This window comes from Equus caballus, chromosome 1 (assembly GCF_041296265.1).
Source record: "Equus caballus isolate H_3958 breed thoroughbred chromosome 1, TB-T2T, whole genome shotgun sequence".
Classification (NCBI taxonomy): domain Eukaryota; kingdom Metazoa; phylum Chordata; class Mammalia; order Perissodactyla; family Equidae; genus Equus; species Equus caballus.
In genome coordinates this window covers 103933883-103946211 of record NC_091684.1, presented here as the reverse complement: position 1 = coordinate 103946211, position 12329 = coordinate 103933883, and the positions used below count along the sequence as shown (strand labels likewise).

At 42.6% G+C, this 12329-nt stretch overlaps 1 protein-coding gene across 10 annotated transcripts in view; it reads left to right on the top strand.

Moving 5' to 3' along the window:
• PDE8A (phosphodiesterase 8A) overlaps nt 1-12329 on the top strand; it is a 137763-nt gene that overhangs the window by 73079 nt on the left and 52355 nt on the right. For 8 of the 10 annotated variants that reach the window (XM_070230336.1, XM_070230317.1, XM_070230344.1 and 5 more), the window contains 3 exons: nt 815-1005; nt 8412-8468; nt 9304-9358. In XM_070230336.1, coding sequence (XP_070086437.1) covers nt 815-1005; nt 8412-8468; nt 9304-9358 — 303 coding nt within the window. Of the gene's footprint in view, nt 1-814; nt 1006-8411; nt 8469-9303; nt 9359-10842; nt 10944-12329 lie in introns of all 10 variants that reach the window. The other 2 variants (XM_070230356.1, XM_070230351.1) reach the window with 1 other exon arrangement.

Sequence of the window (12329 nt, the reverse complement as noted above, 5' to 3'; positions counted from 1 at the left end):
ACAGGGTTTCTTCAGCTTTGTAGTATCTTTATCCCAGGCTGCCACTCCTGCGTTACCACTGTTGCCTCCATTAGTCACTGTGGGTCTGAGGGGATGGAGCAGGGCGCTTCTGAACCAGATTTGGTTGGGGCCCCTGGCCACACAGGGGAGAGGCGGCTGATCCAGGCCTCAGCTGATCCAGGCCAGGCATTGAGACAGCCAGCCAGCAGCCTGGGCAGAGGCACAGACGTTGCCTCTTGCACCCACCTGGTGCTATTCCATGTCACTTAACTGGCAGGTTTTGAAGTGTAACACTTTGGCCTACTTTAAATCTCCTCTCTTAGAATCAAAGTAATTTTTTTTATCTTGGAGGAATTACCTAAAATCTGAATCAAAACATTTAAATACATTATTTAAAGTATTAACTATTCTAGGAGTTTGACCGAAATATTAGCATTTGCCATCTAAGGACTTATGTAGTTAACTTAACTGTTAACTAAAATAAATATTTGTGTCATTTAATTGATTTATTTTCAAGATAAAATGCTTAATCAAGCCTTTGTTGAATCATGTCATTGGGCTTATGAACAAAAGAAATAGTCTGTGATCCCTGCACTTGGACTTCCAGACTAAGAGCAGGTAGAATACGCTGATTTTAGGGAGCTGAGTCCCTGAGTTATGTGTAGGGGAGGATTTATGTCGACAGATTCTTATGTTCACATCTGTATACTTGCCTGGAAAATGCGTGGGAGTTTTCTGTGCCTTTGTTAAAAAATGACAATGCTAACAACATCTTTTGTTTTTTAAAGAAAATGTTTATACTTTTTTGATTCAGGTACTTTTAGTGTTTACCAAAGAAGATAACCAGTGTAATGGATTCTGTAGAGCGTGTGAAAAAGCAGGGTTTAAGTGTACAGTTACCAAGGAGGCTCAGGCTGTCCTTGCCTGTTTCCTGGACAAACAGCATGACATCATCATCATAGACCACAGAAATCCCCGACAGCTGGATGCAGAGGCACTGTGCAGGTAAGCCTGAGACCCAGGCTTCAATTGTCCCACTGGTATTTGTGACAGTAAATGCAGCCCAGAAATACATTAAGTCAAATTCAGTGTCTTGAAAGTTGCATTCCATGCATGTGAAATAAGCAAGACATTAGAACATCATTATTTCTAGGACTTATCTTTATTTCTTTTGCTTTATTTTGCTTTGCTTAAAATGGTAAGAAAATATGAATGAGAACTATTAAGGGTTAAGATGAAACCCAATACGTAATTACCCACAACTATCACCTGTATATTACAAGAGTTATTATTATAATTCTCCAGATTTTTTAAAGTTATAAAAAATTTTAAAATTGTTTTCTATTATTAGGTGAATGTGCCTCTATCAATATCATGAGAGAATTCTAGGTAGCAGACTTAAATCTAAGAAAAGTGCTTTCTAAAGAAAATTACTTGCTGCTGATGGAAACAAGGCAAAGTGAAATATCCATTTTATTTAATAGAAAACTTTATTTTGGGGAAGACACCGTAATTTTAGTAAAATATAAAATTTTATAATGTATTTATTTTAAGGACAGTTAAAATCACTTTTTGGAGAGAGAAAAGATTTAAAGCAAATATAGCAGGGCTTAAAAACTGAGATGACAAGAAAATGTCATCCTGTCAAAAGGTCGTTTGCAGGAACGTGGTGATTTCCATGCACTTGTTTCCTCGGTGGTGAGTGCTCCCCTCTTGGGCTGTCAGGCTCCGTGGGTTTCCCCTGGGTGTGGTCCGCCCCCAGTGGAGCTTCCCTCTGGCCTTCGTCTGGCGCCTGCTCTGCTGCCTGTGCTCCCCTCCTGTTTCTGTCTGGTTGACTTCAGTAAGCCGTTGTCACTGTAGCCCAGATTTGTTGACGTGTTATCTGGCCAGCCACCTGGCCACATCCATGAGGGATTGCAGCCCAAGTAATGTGGAGAGAGCTCTGGCCCAGGCAGAGGGAGGCCTGGGTCCTCCACTTGGCTCTTTCCCTGAGCGGCTGCTTGCCTTTGAGTAACTGTCGACCTTCTCTAAGGACGTGTTTTCTCAGCTCTAAATTTGGAACACTTGGTTTCCAAGATCCTTTCTCACTCTGACATTTGATGGCTGTCACTCAGAGGACAGGAAGAAAATACCTAAGTTACATGGTGCTTGGTAATCTTGGGGGATTGCTGCAAGGCAGAAGTATCTAAGGAGGGCCATTGAGCACAAGCAGAGAGGATGAGGAGGGGAGGAACACTTGGCCTCTTTCCCAGTCTTGTCCAGGCCCATGCCTAGCCAGAGGTGCGTGCTGGACGGTGGAAATTCGTACTCATAAAGATGACTCTTGTAGGGTCCTATGTTATAAAAGCAAGGTTAAGTTGTAGTTATGCTCGACTTTTTTTTCTTGTGGTAAAATATACATACCATACAATTATGCTCCACGTTTTAAGGAAGGAAAATGTACTGTTGTCACACGTTTTGGGAATATTCTAAACAAACAGGGGTAATATATTCAGCAAATTCATTTTTACTGATATGTAAATAGAAATTTATATAATGTTAGAGAACGTGAACTGGGTCGTTTAATATGTGGTTTTAGGGAAGCACGGACTGTCATGTGTACATGTCCTCTACAAGTCCCCACCACCTTCCATCCAGCCTCTGCGGGGGGGTTAGGGTTTCCCAAGGGGAAGCTCTGAGTTTCAGAAGTTTGTCTTCATATTGAGCCCAACTTTGTCCAGATTTAGCCCACAGCGTCACTAGAACAGGTCTAATCCCCTTGCCCAGATCTCCAGCATTCCAGGGTACGAACTGTCGTTTCTGGATGGAGCACACCGTCACCACTGTCAGCGGCTCCTCACAGGCTAGTTTCATATTCCAGCCCCATTGAGGGTGCTTCCTCTGAGTGCCCTCTTCCAGTCGATGGCTCTTGTGAACATGGCTCCAGCACTGGTAGGCTCACACCCAGTGAAGAGTGAGCAGAACAGTCACCTCCCCTGTGCTAGCAGAGAGCAGACTTCTACAGATGCAGCCCCCAGTCACATTCCTTTCCCGATGGCTGTGTCACAGCTCTGGCCAAGAATCTCAAGTCTTCCTCACTAGCTCTGTTTTTGTTGGCTGAGGATTTTGGCAGTGTGGTGATCCTTGTGCTGTTTGTAGTGAGTTTTCTAGAGGCAAGAGTGGGCCCTGATTTATTTTTGTAAGTCGGTTTCATCTTGATTCTGGCCTTTACCTGATTTATCTCCCTTAAGATCATCCCTTTAAGGATGCTTGCCCACTACGACTGTTCCTTCAAGGACTCTTCCCAGGCTCTCACCCCTGACCCTGCTCGCCCTCTCTCTCCGCAGCTACGCAGCTCTTAGACCTTAGCCCTGGCAGAGCTCTGTCCTTCCCTTCGTCCTCCTTTTGGGATGCCTAATCAACACCACCTGTGAAGGGTTTTCCTCAGTTGCTGACTTGTCTAAAAGACTAGCATTCACTTGTAACTCTCTGCTGGGGACATTTGGAACTCCTTACGCTCCTTATCAGATGCCTTACTGAAGGCCAAATATTCTGTGTCTGTGATGTTTCTCAGTCCACCAGTTGAGGAACCCTACTTTGCAAGTCTTCGCAGTTTTGGGACATATTTGGTGCTAGAGGTACTACATAGGTGAATAAGATGTGGTTCTTGTCTCTGAGGAGCTGATGCTCTAGCTGGCAGGGCACGCAAGTGATTTCAGTACAGTAGGCACATAAATGCCCACAGAGGTGTGCACAGAGGGCTGTGGGTGCCTCTGTCAAGGAGGATATTTGGATTGAGTCCTGAAGGTTGAGGAGGAGTTCTGAAAGGAAGGAAGGGGGAGAAAATGTTCCAGGTAGAAGGAGCTAGCAGGGTGTGCAGGGCTCCTCTGCACGGTGTTTCACGGCTGCTGGGTTAGGCAGGTGTGGGACGTGGCTCAGAGAGGCTGGAGCGGCAGGCATGGGCCCGATCACGAGGGCCTGTGTGCTGAGCCGCAGCCTTTAGACTTTACCCTGCAGGCAGGTGAGACACTGACGTATTCTGTGTAGGAGAGCGTAGAACAGAATGGAAGGTCACTCTGGCCGCCCGCTGGGGAACAGAGTAGAAGACAGAAGGAGCTGAGGCAAGCCTACCAGTTGCAAGGCTGTTCTAGGCCATCTTGTGTGGTGCCTGATATCAGTGCCTTCTCCCATCTTCCTCTCAAAAAACCCATGAAGGTAACAAAAGAGACAAAAACTGATGACAGCAATTGAAAAACCAAGGATGAGATGATAGATATGTCAGAGGCTGGGAGAACAGAAAAGGGCAGGTGTCCCACTATACCTCTTGTACTGGGGGGCTAGTAAAGCAGCCTGTTCCTGGAATGTCCTCTGCACACTTCAGTCTCTGACGCTGAATTCCCATCAGCCCTACAGGAAGTGGGGCTTTGCTTCACGCCCTCTGTGTCCCGCTGAGCCTGAGGTGCTGGTGCTGCACTGACTTGAGAAACAGATGATTCAGCCCCAGCTAAGCACCAGCACTTCTGTGAGCGGCCCAGAGGCCTGCCTCCAGCCCCAGCTGTCCCTGCTCTCCTTCATGCTTTACTTTCTGCATCCGCTAGGAAACCCAAGGCAGGGAGCAGAGGGAGATGGACAGAGACATGGTTTTTGCTACGTGTTGTAAGAAGAGACAGGCGTAAGGAGCCTGGGAACAATCCTTCACCTATTGCAATTTCAAAACAGCAAACTGCATCAATTCTGAGGTTTAGTTTGAGAAGGGGAGAGAGTGGGCCAGGAGTCCACTCTGTGCAGCAGGCCCATGCATGCCTGCTGGCAGCGCTCTCTCAGCATGAACTGCACTTGTTGACCTGATTTGCCAGCCAAGACCTAAGAGGAGGATGGCTGCTAATGCCGAGGGTCTAGCCAAGGGGAACCAGGGAGACTCCTCTGACCCTGTCTGCTGCAGACTCTCAGCCTGGGTTGATGTCACTCCCATTCAAGGATGAATGAACAGGATAAAGAAGGTGGCCTGTAAAAAGCTGCCAGATGTGGAAGGGGAAAGAGTAGCCTTAAAGACTAAGAGAATTATTTTCTACAAGAAACTGAAGAACCTTTTAAGAGACATATACTTAGTGTACTCAGAAGAAATATTCCTTTGTGTAACAGGAGCAGGGCTCTGTAATGAAAGGGAAGATTTGATAAAGGGAGATGGAGGAAATAAAGCTCTGTGTGGAAACCCAAAATGCATTAACAGAATTTAAATCTGTTGAATGCAGAAGCAAGATTGAACTCAGAGTGTCGATGCTTTCATACAGTCTCTGGATTCACCTTGGTCTGCAGATCCTTTTTACCGCTGTAAATTCCATTCTTTAAATCTGAAAGTCATTCCATATGGCAGAGGGAAAAGTGGCAAAGTATAAGTAATGGAGTTGTGCTTTTGTAAAATTTAACTCTTTGAAGGGCTTTGTTATGTTATTCTTATAGTAAGCTTCCATCATGTGGCTTTTTTTCCAGTTTTGTGTCAAGACTATCATCAGAATTATTTGTAGTTGCCTAGTATGTCCTAAGACTGGTAGTTGTCCCCAATACTCATTTCTACTCTTTTCCTAATAATGGAATTTCTAGTGTTTACCTGGGCATATGGCCACCTAGAAAATAAGTTGCTTTCCCTAGTTTTTTTTTGCAGCTGGCCAATGGAAATGTCTTGTGCATCTTCTGGAAAGTAACTGTGAAGGGAGAGAGCATGCCCTTCTTCCTGCTCTCTGGAATGTGCATTTTATGGCTAGAGCTCAACGTCTATCTTGGACCATGAGGAAGAAACCATGTACAGACGATAATAGAGAAACGTAAGGTGGAGGGAGCCAGGTTCCTGATGCTGCAGAGTCCATTGCAGCCTGGGACTGCCTACCTCTATATATCTTTTATGTGGGAGACAAATCTTGTGTAAGCCCCTATTTGGAGTTTTCTTATGCATAACCAGATCAAATCCTAACCATACTCCAGGTCCTGTGGTTTTGAGAGCCTCCCAGTATGTTTGCGCAGCATTTCAGAATCTCGTGCTGCAGACTCATCCCCCGTCTTTTCTCTCACTTCTTGAAATCTGTCTTCCTAATGTCTGGGTGTACATTTTGATGATGCCAAGTCATTTCTTTCTTAGTTTTCATGAATTCTAAAGTAAACAGTGTTATTTTTTCAACCCAGTTTCCTGACATTTCTATTTCCTACCCAGTTCTTCCTTCTTACAGACCAGAAAAAGTCAAGAATACACCTCTGCCTTTTTATACAGTGTTAGACCTCCTTTGCAGGGATCAGCTTATCTCCAGGTAAACATGGTCTTTCCTTCCACTTTGTTCTTAGCCCAAGGGCCCTCATTCTTGTATCCCAAGTAGCTCATCCAAAACTACTTACTGAGTTCATCTGCGTGGTTGCCCACTTGCTATTACACCACTCACATCTCTGTTTTCCTTCTAAAAACAGGAGAGCTGGTTTGAGATGGCTGGCTGCATGCTTAAATTTGCCTTTTCTCCCTCTAAATCTTTGTGATACGATAGAAATATAAACAGAAGAACAAGTTCAATATCCTAAGAAGTTGTGGAAATACCGTTTGTGAGTCCACGTCTCTCACTCCCTGTTTAAGATTAGCGCTAGGGTACATATTAGCCAACAGGTTTGCAAAGTGCACTGGCCTTGTCTGTGTGAGTCTGCCCTACCAGTCACCCTTCCAAGCTTGAACAGCCTTTCCTACGATCCTTCTCCAGGAACGTGAGCTGGGCCATTCTACAGGCGGAAAGGCCAGGGTTGGACAGGGGATTGGCACCTGGTCAGAAGGCTCTTCCAGTAGAGCCATGCAGTACCTTTTAGCTCCTTCTGGAGAGGATAGGCAGATGGATGCTGGAGGAGTAGGGTGGATGCTGGGAAGAGCAGAAATGTTGAGAGAGAGAAAGGTGTGAGCCAGGTGGCCCATGAGAGAGACTGGCTGGTCTCTGGAGCTGTTTTTCTCTCCCTGAGCAATTTCCCTATCCCAGATCTAGTCTGCATCTATCCTTAGACTCTAAGCCTTTCTCAGCCTGTGTTCCATGAGAAAATTAAGCCCCAGTGCTCTAAGGCAGGGGTGGGCAAAGGGGAACACAGTCATGCCCATTCATTTATGCATTGTCTGTGGCTGCTTTCATGCCACAATGGCAGAATTGAATCGTTGTGACAGAGTCTGTATGGCCCTCGAAGCCTAAAATATTTACTATCTGGCCCTTTACAGAAAAAGTTTGCCAAAACTGAGGCATCTGTTTTCTATGGTGAATTAGCTTCTCTCTTGTGCATCTGGAATGGTTATGTTATGTACCATCCTTAGGATAAATGAGAAATAGTCACTCAAATAATTTTCTCTGCTCTGTGATTCAGAGGTCGTTCTGTTTCTTGAACTAACGGAACTGAGGTAATGCAGTAAGTCTCGGCTGGTCTCTTTCTCATCCTGGACACATTCTCCAGGAGGCCAGCACACGACCAACTTCGCTGGGGCAGTCCCGGCTATGGTCATCTCCATTCCCCTCCTTCTGAAGTTACCCTCTAATGTGATTGTCTTCCTTTCAGTCTGGGGGCTGAGTTGTTCCCTCTTCCTGTTATCTGGTTCTTCTTCTTCAGAGAGTCATGCTTTCTTCCCCTGTGTAGGAGGAGTTCACAGCTGTCGCATATCACCAGTGGAGCAGTTTCTTTTCCTTCTCTTACTCCCCATGTCACATTTATCTCTGCCCTTTCTGATCCTCTTGGCTGGATTTGCATTCCTGGGAAGCTGCTTCTCCAGAAGGGTTGAACTCACTCTGGGAAGTCTCATACTCCTTGAGTAACTTCAGTGAAGCAGTGCCTACTACTTTGCTAGACCAGTCCTCCATTCTTAATCTTTTCTACCAGGCGTTGATTCTCTTCTTGCTGACTGATAAGCATATCTTGCGTTTCCTGGTTGTGCATTGTTATTGTTATTGTTTTGCCTGCGTTCTACCTGGAACTCTTCTTTGTACTGCTGAGAATGGAGTGGAGAGCTGACCCTTGGCTTCTTCATCCCTGCTGTAACGGTAGCCACAGCCTGTGGTAATTACATAACTCCATTTCCCTTTGGTAGGAAAAGATGAATAACCCCTCATGTAAGCCCAAGGCGGGGAAATTCTCCACCTGAAACAGTTTAAGTTAACAAAGACCAGAACAAGTGGAAAGCACGTCTCAGTTGGCTGTTAGATTCGCACCCTGTAATTGTTAGGTTACCACAGTCCACTGATTAGAATCTTGTCCCCCAAAGAGAGGAAGATCAAGTAGCCAAGAAGGTGAGTCCAGAACATGAAGGGATCTTTTGCTCTCCCTTCTACCTCTCCCTCAACTCTAATTGTTCTACCAGGATTGTTTAAGTGTATTTAATTTTTTAAGAATTGCTTTAAATTTATTTTAAAATTTGGGTTTTTTTCTTAAAGGTCTATCAGATCATCTGAACTCTCAGAAAACACGGTTATCGTTGGTGTAGTACGCAGGTGAGCTTTCAGTTTTTTTCGATATTGAAATTTAGATATCAGTGTAATGCTTGCTCTTAACAGAGGCCCAAATAACAGCTTGCAGGCTGTGACCTTTTTTAGTTTGGCCTTTTCTCCTTTATTCTTTCTTATTTTCTTTCACTTTGCCAGTTGACTTCATGGCAGGAGTTTCAGCTCTCATGCGAGGTTTTGTGATTTTGGATTGCCTTTAACTTTAGAAATAGGCAAACCTCCAGAGAATTCCATTCCTAAGAGTATGACTGTTTTCCAGAAGTATCTTCCTAGGGCCTTGTAACACTAAATATCTATGAAGATTTGAATTGTACGTAAATGGGGGAAGTCTTATATTTCATCCTTAAATTGGAGGTAAGGAAAGAATAGAAATATGTGAGGAGAAGGGCAGTATTCAAATAATTGTTATTTAGCTTATATATTTATATAGATAGAAGAAATGTTTCTTGTTCTTTAAACTTTTTCCTGAGCTTTGGGTGGAGAAGGGTTTTTTGTTTGTTTGTTTGTTTGTTTTAATAAACTGGAAGTAGAAGAAAATAGGAAAGAATTTAGTTTATCAAGTAGATATGTGGTTACTCCTGTATTCTACTTTTAGTGTAATCTCCATATTTCAGGTACTAATATATACTTCCAAAAAGCTAAATATGAAACTAAAACAGAAAACTATTTTCAACTTTATACTTTTGGTTTGTATGTTAATCTAATTCATCCAAAAGTACTCATTATATGACAGTCGTAGTATTAGGTAAATTAGTGAAAAGTTAAGGGGATGAGATGTTATTGATAAAAATTGTCTCTAACCATTTACTGTGTTCTTTTGAAGGGTGGATAGAGAAGAATCATCTGTAATGCCCCTCATTGCTGCTGGCTTTACAAGAGTATGTACCCACTTCTTTGTTATGCAAGTGTAATTCAGCATGAGCAATTATTTTACCTCAGTTCAGAGCCAGCAAAAGTTTTGAATTAATTTGAAGAAAAAAAAGTGTTGTCCTTTGTGCTGTGTTACAGTTTGGTTTAACTTTATAACCTGGTAATCTAATAATCTACAACACTTCACTTGCTTAGTCTCTCAAAACTATGCCTGCTAGTCATCTAAACGTAATAAAATCTTGTTTAATGGCATACTTATTAAAATTTATACCATAGGGATATGTTATTATAATGTTAACATATATGCATGTGGCTTTAAGCCAGTTTGAGGATTCTGGAAATCAAGCAGCTCAGACAGGGCTCCCTTTCTCTCCACCCCCAGCTCTAACCTATTGGATTCTCCTAAGCCAAAAGGCTTCTCTTAAGGCTTCAGTCAGCTGGTTGCCAGTGAGCCTTGGGAATCATGCTGGAGAGAAGTTATATAAGGCTGACCCTTGGGCAGATTTGTACCCAAATTTATATCAATGAGGTAGTCAAGAAACCTCAGCCATGAATTTAGTTTAAAGTGGATCTAGATGGTGGTACGCCTAGGTACCTGGCAGAAGCAAATACAAATTCTCTCCGGAGGAAGACACCTTCATCTTTGGCCTCGGAGAATCTCTGCAAATAACTGTTCAAGGGCAGCAGACAGTACTCAGTCAAAGCTGACCAATCCGTAAGGAGACAAGGCATTGGAAGTGAGAAGTAGTAGAGGGAAAAAGATAGCAGAGACAGACCCTCACACTCCTCAGATATTAGAATGATCAGACATGAAATATAAAGCAGTTATGCTTATTATATGTAAAGAAATAAAAGAAAAGCTTGGAAATACTGGCAAGAAATAGGAAACTATAAAAGTGACATAGCAAATTTTAAGCAGAACATAATTCAATTTTGAGAAATGCACACAATAACTGAAAACTTTAAATCTTAGTAGGCCAGAAGAAATTCAGCATGTAGCACAGAGATATAATAAAAGAAAATAAGTTAGAGAGCTTAAGAAATGTGGAGGATAGAGTGTATAGGTTTAGCATACATATAACTGGAGTTCCAGAGGACAGGAGAGAGAATGGGGCAGAGGTAATATTTAAAGAGAATTTTCCAGAACTGATGAAAGACTGTAGTCCACAGATTCAAAAATTCCTATAAATCCAAAATAGAGTCAATAAAAAGAGGATACATCATAGTGAAAAAACAAACAAAACAAGGAGAGAGAAATCTTAAAATCAGCTAAAAAAAAGGTTACGTTCAAAAGAATGACACACTAACAGCTAGCCCCTCAGCAGCAGAAGTGGGAAATAGGAAACTGGAATACTGTTTTAAGTGTGATAAGAGAGAATAACTGCCAACCAGAACGTTATACCTTCATAAATATCTTTCGAAAATGAGGGTGAAATAAAGACTTTCAGAAATATGAAAACTGAGAGAGTTTGTAACTAGCAGATCCCCACAGGGAGATTCTAGAGGATGTACTGCAAGCAGAAGGAAGGTGAATCCCAAGTGGAAGGCCTGAAATGCAAGAAGGATGAAGAGCAAGAAAATGGTGGATATGGGGTAAATATAAACACATATTTACTATATAAAACGATAATAACAATGTCCAGTCCAATTATAGATGATAGCCAGGGAAGGATGATGACCTGAGGATCACACACCCGGCCGAGTAACTGTTCACCTTTCAGGGCAAAAGAGATACTCCTTTTGGGGATGTACATAAAATTCAGATATTCCCCCAAGAGCCCTGTCTGAGGAAAATGATTGAGAAAGGACCCCAACCATACATCAAATGAACTAGAACAGAAACTAAGATGAAGGAGGATGGTGTGGAGAGGAACAGTGGCGAGCAGCCAGACCTGGGTGCACATGCTCTCCCACTGCCTCCCTCTTTGTATGGCTCTCCTTTTTGTCTCTATGTTTGTACATACACAGGTCTGCATATGTGTGTATAATGTATAATATGTGGCTTTATACATAATTGTGTAACATATTGTTAAATAATGTATAATATATATTTATCTATGTATAAAATTAGACCCAAATGGAAAAATATAGACTGGAGTATCTAATACTCTTCTAGCAGAAGGGATCTACCAAAAGAGAAATTTTATGATAGCTCAGTATTTGAATTCTAGACAATCTTAGGAAACCCTAGGTGTCTTCAAGGTTTGCGAGGAGGAGGCCGAGGTGGTAGTGTTCTCATGGCCTTACCTGGCAGGCACGGAATAGGGGTGGCAGTGAAGGTATTCGAAGTTATCGTCTTTGTGGGAAATGTGCAGGCTAGAGCATTGCTCTCTGGGAGATACTTTGTTCTGGGGGTAATTGTTTTCAAATAATAGTAAAGAAATCTATGTCTGCTTTTGAGATCAGTGAAAAGGAAGGTAACTGTTAATAGAACTTGAAAATTTCAAATTAACGAGAGGAAATAGGGAATTTACAGCAACTGGATCAAATTGGCAGACACAAGGAAGAGGAAACAATAGTGTGAAGTCAGTCATAAACACAGAATAAGATGGAAGGAGTAAAGTCAAGTGCATGTGAATGGGCTGAATTCTCCCATTTAAAGATAAGCTGTTAGATTGGGTTACAAAAGTACACTTATGATGTTTACAAGACAAAGAGCTTAATAGTAAAGGAACAAAGAGGTAGCAAGTAAATGCAGGCAAAAAGAACACAGGAATTCCAATATTAATATCAAATAAGGTGAAACTTTAGATTTTACCTTATGTATACACAGTTTTATATAAAAAGCACACATTAGACTATTACTATTATGTAGTTTTGTGGTTCTCTCCCCTTTTTTGACAACCCCCACAACACGCACACATCAGCACATACCCCCATGCCCTGACCTCCAGTAATCCATGCTAAATCGTGTGAGAACAACCAAGGCGGCCTGTGCGAAAGAAGCATTCCTTTAAGGACAGAATCCCAGGTTGGAAG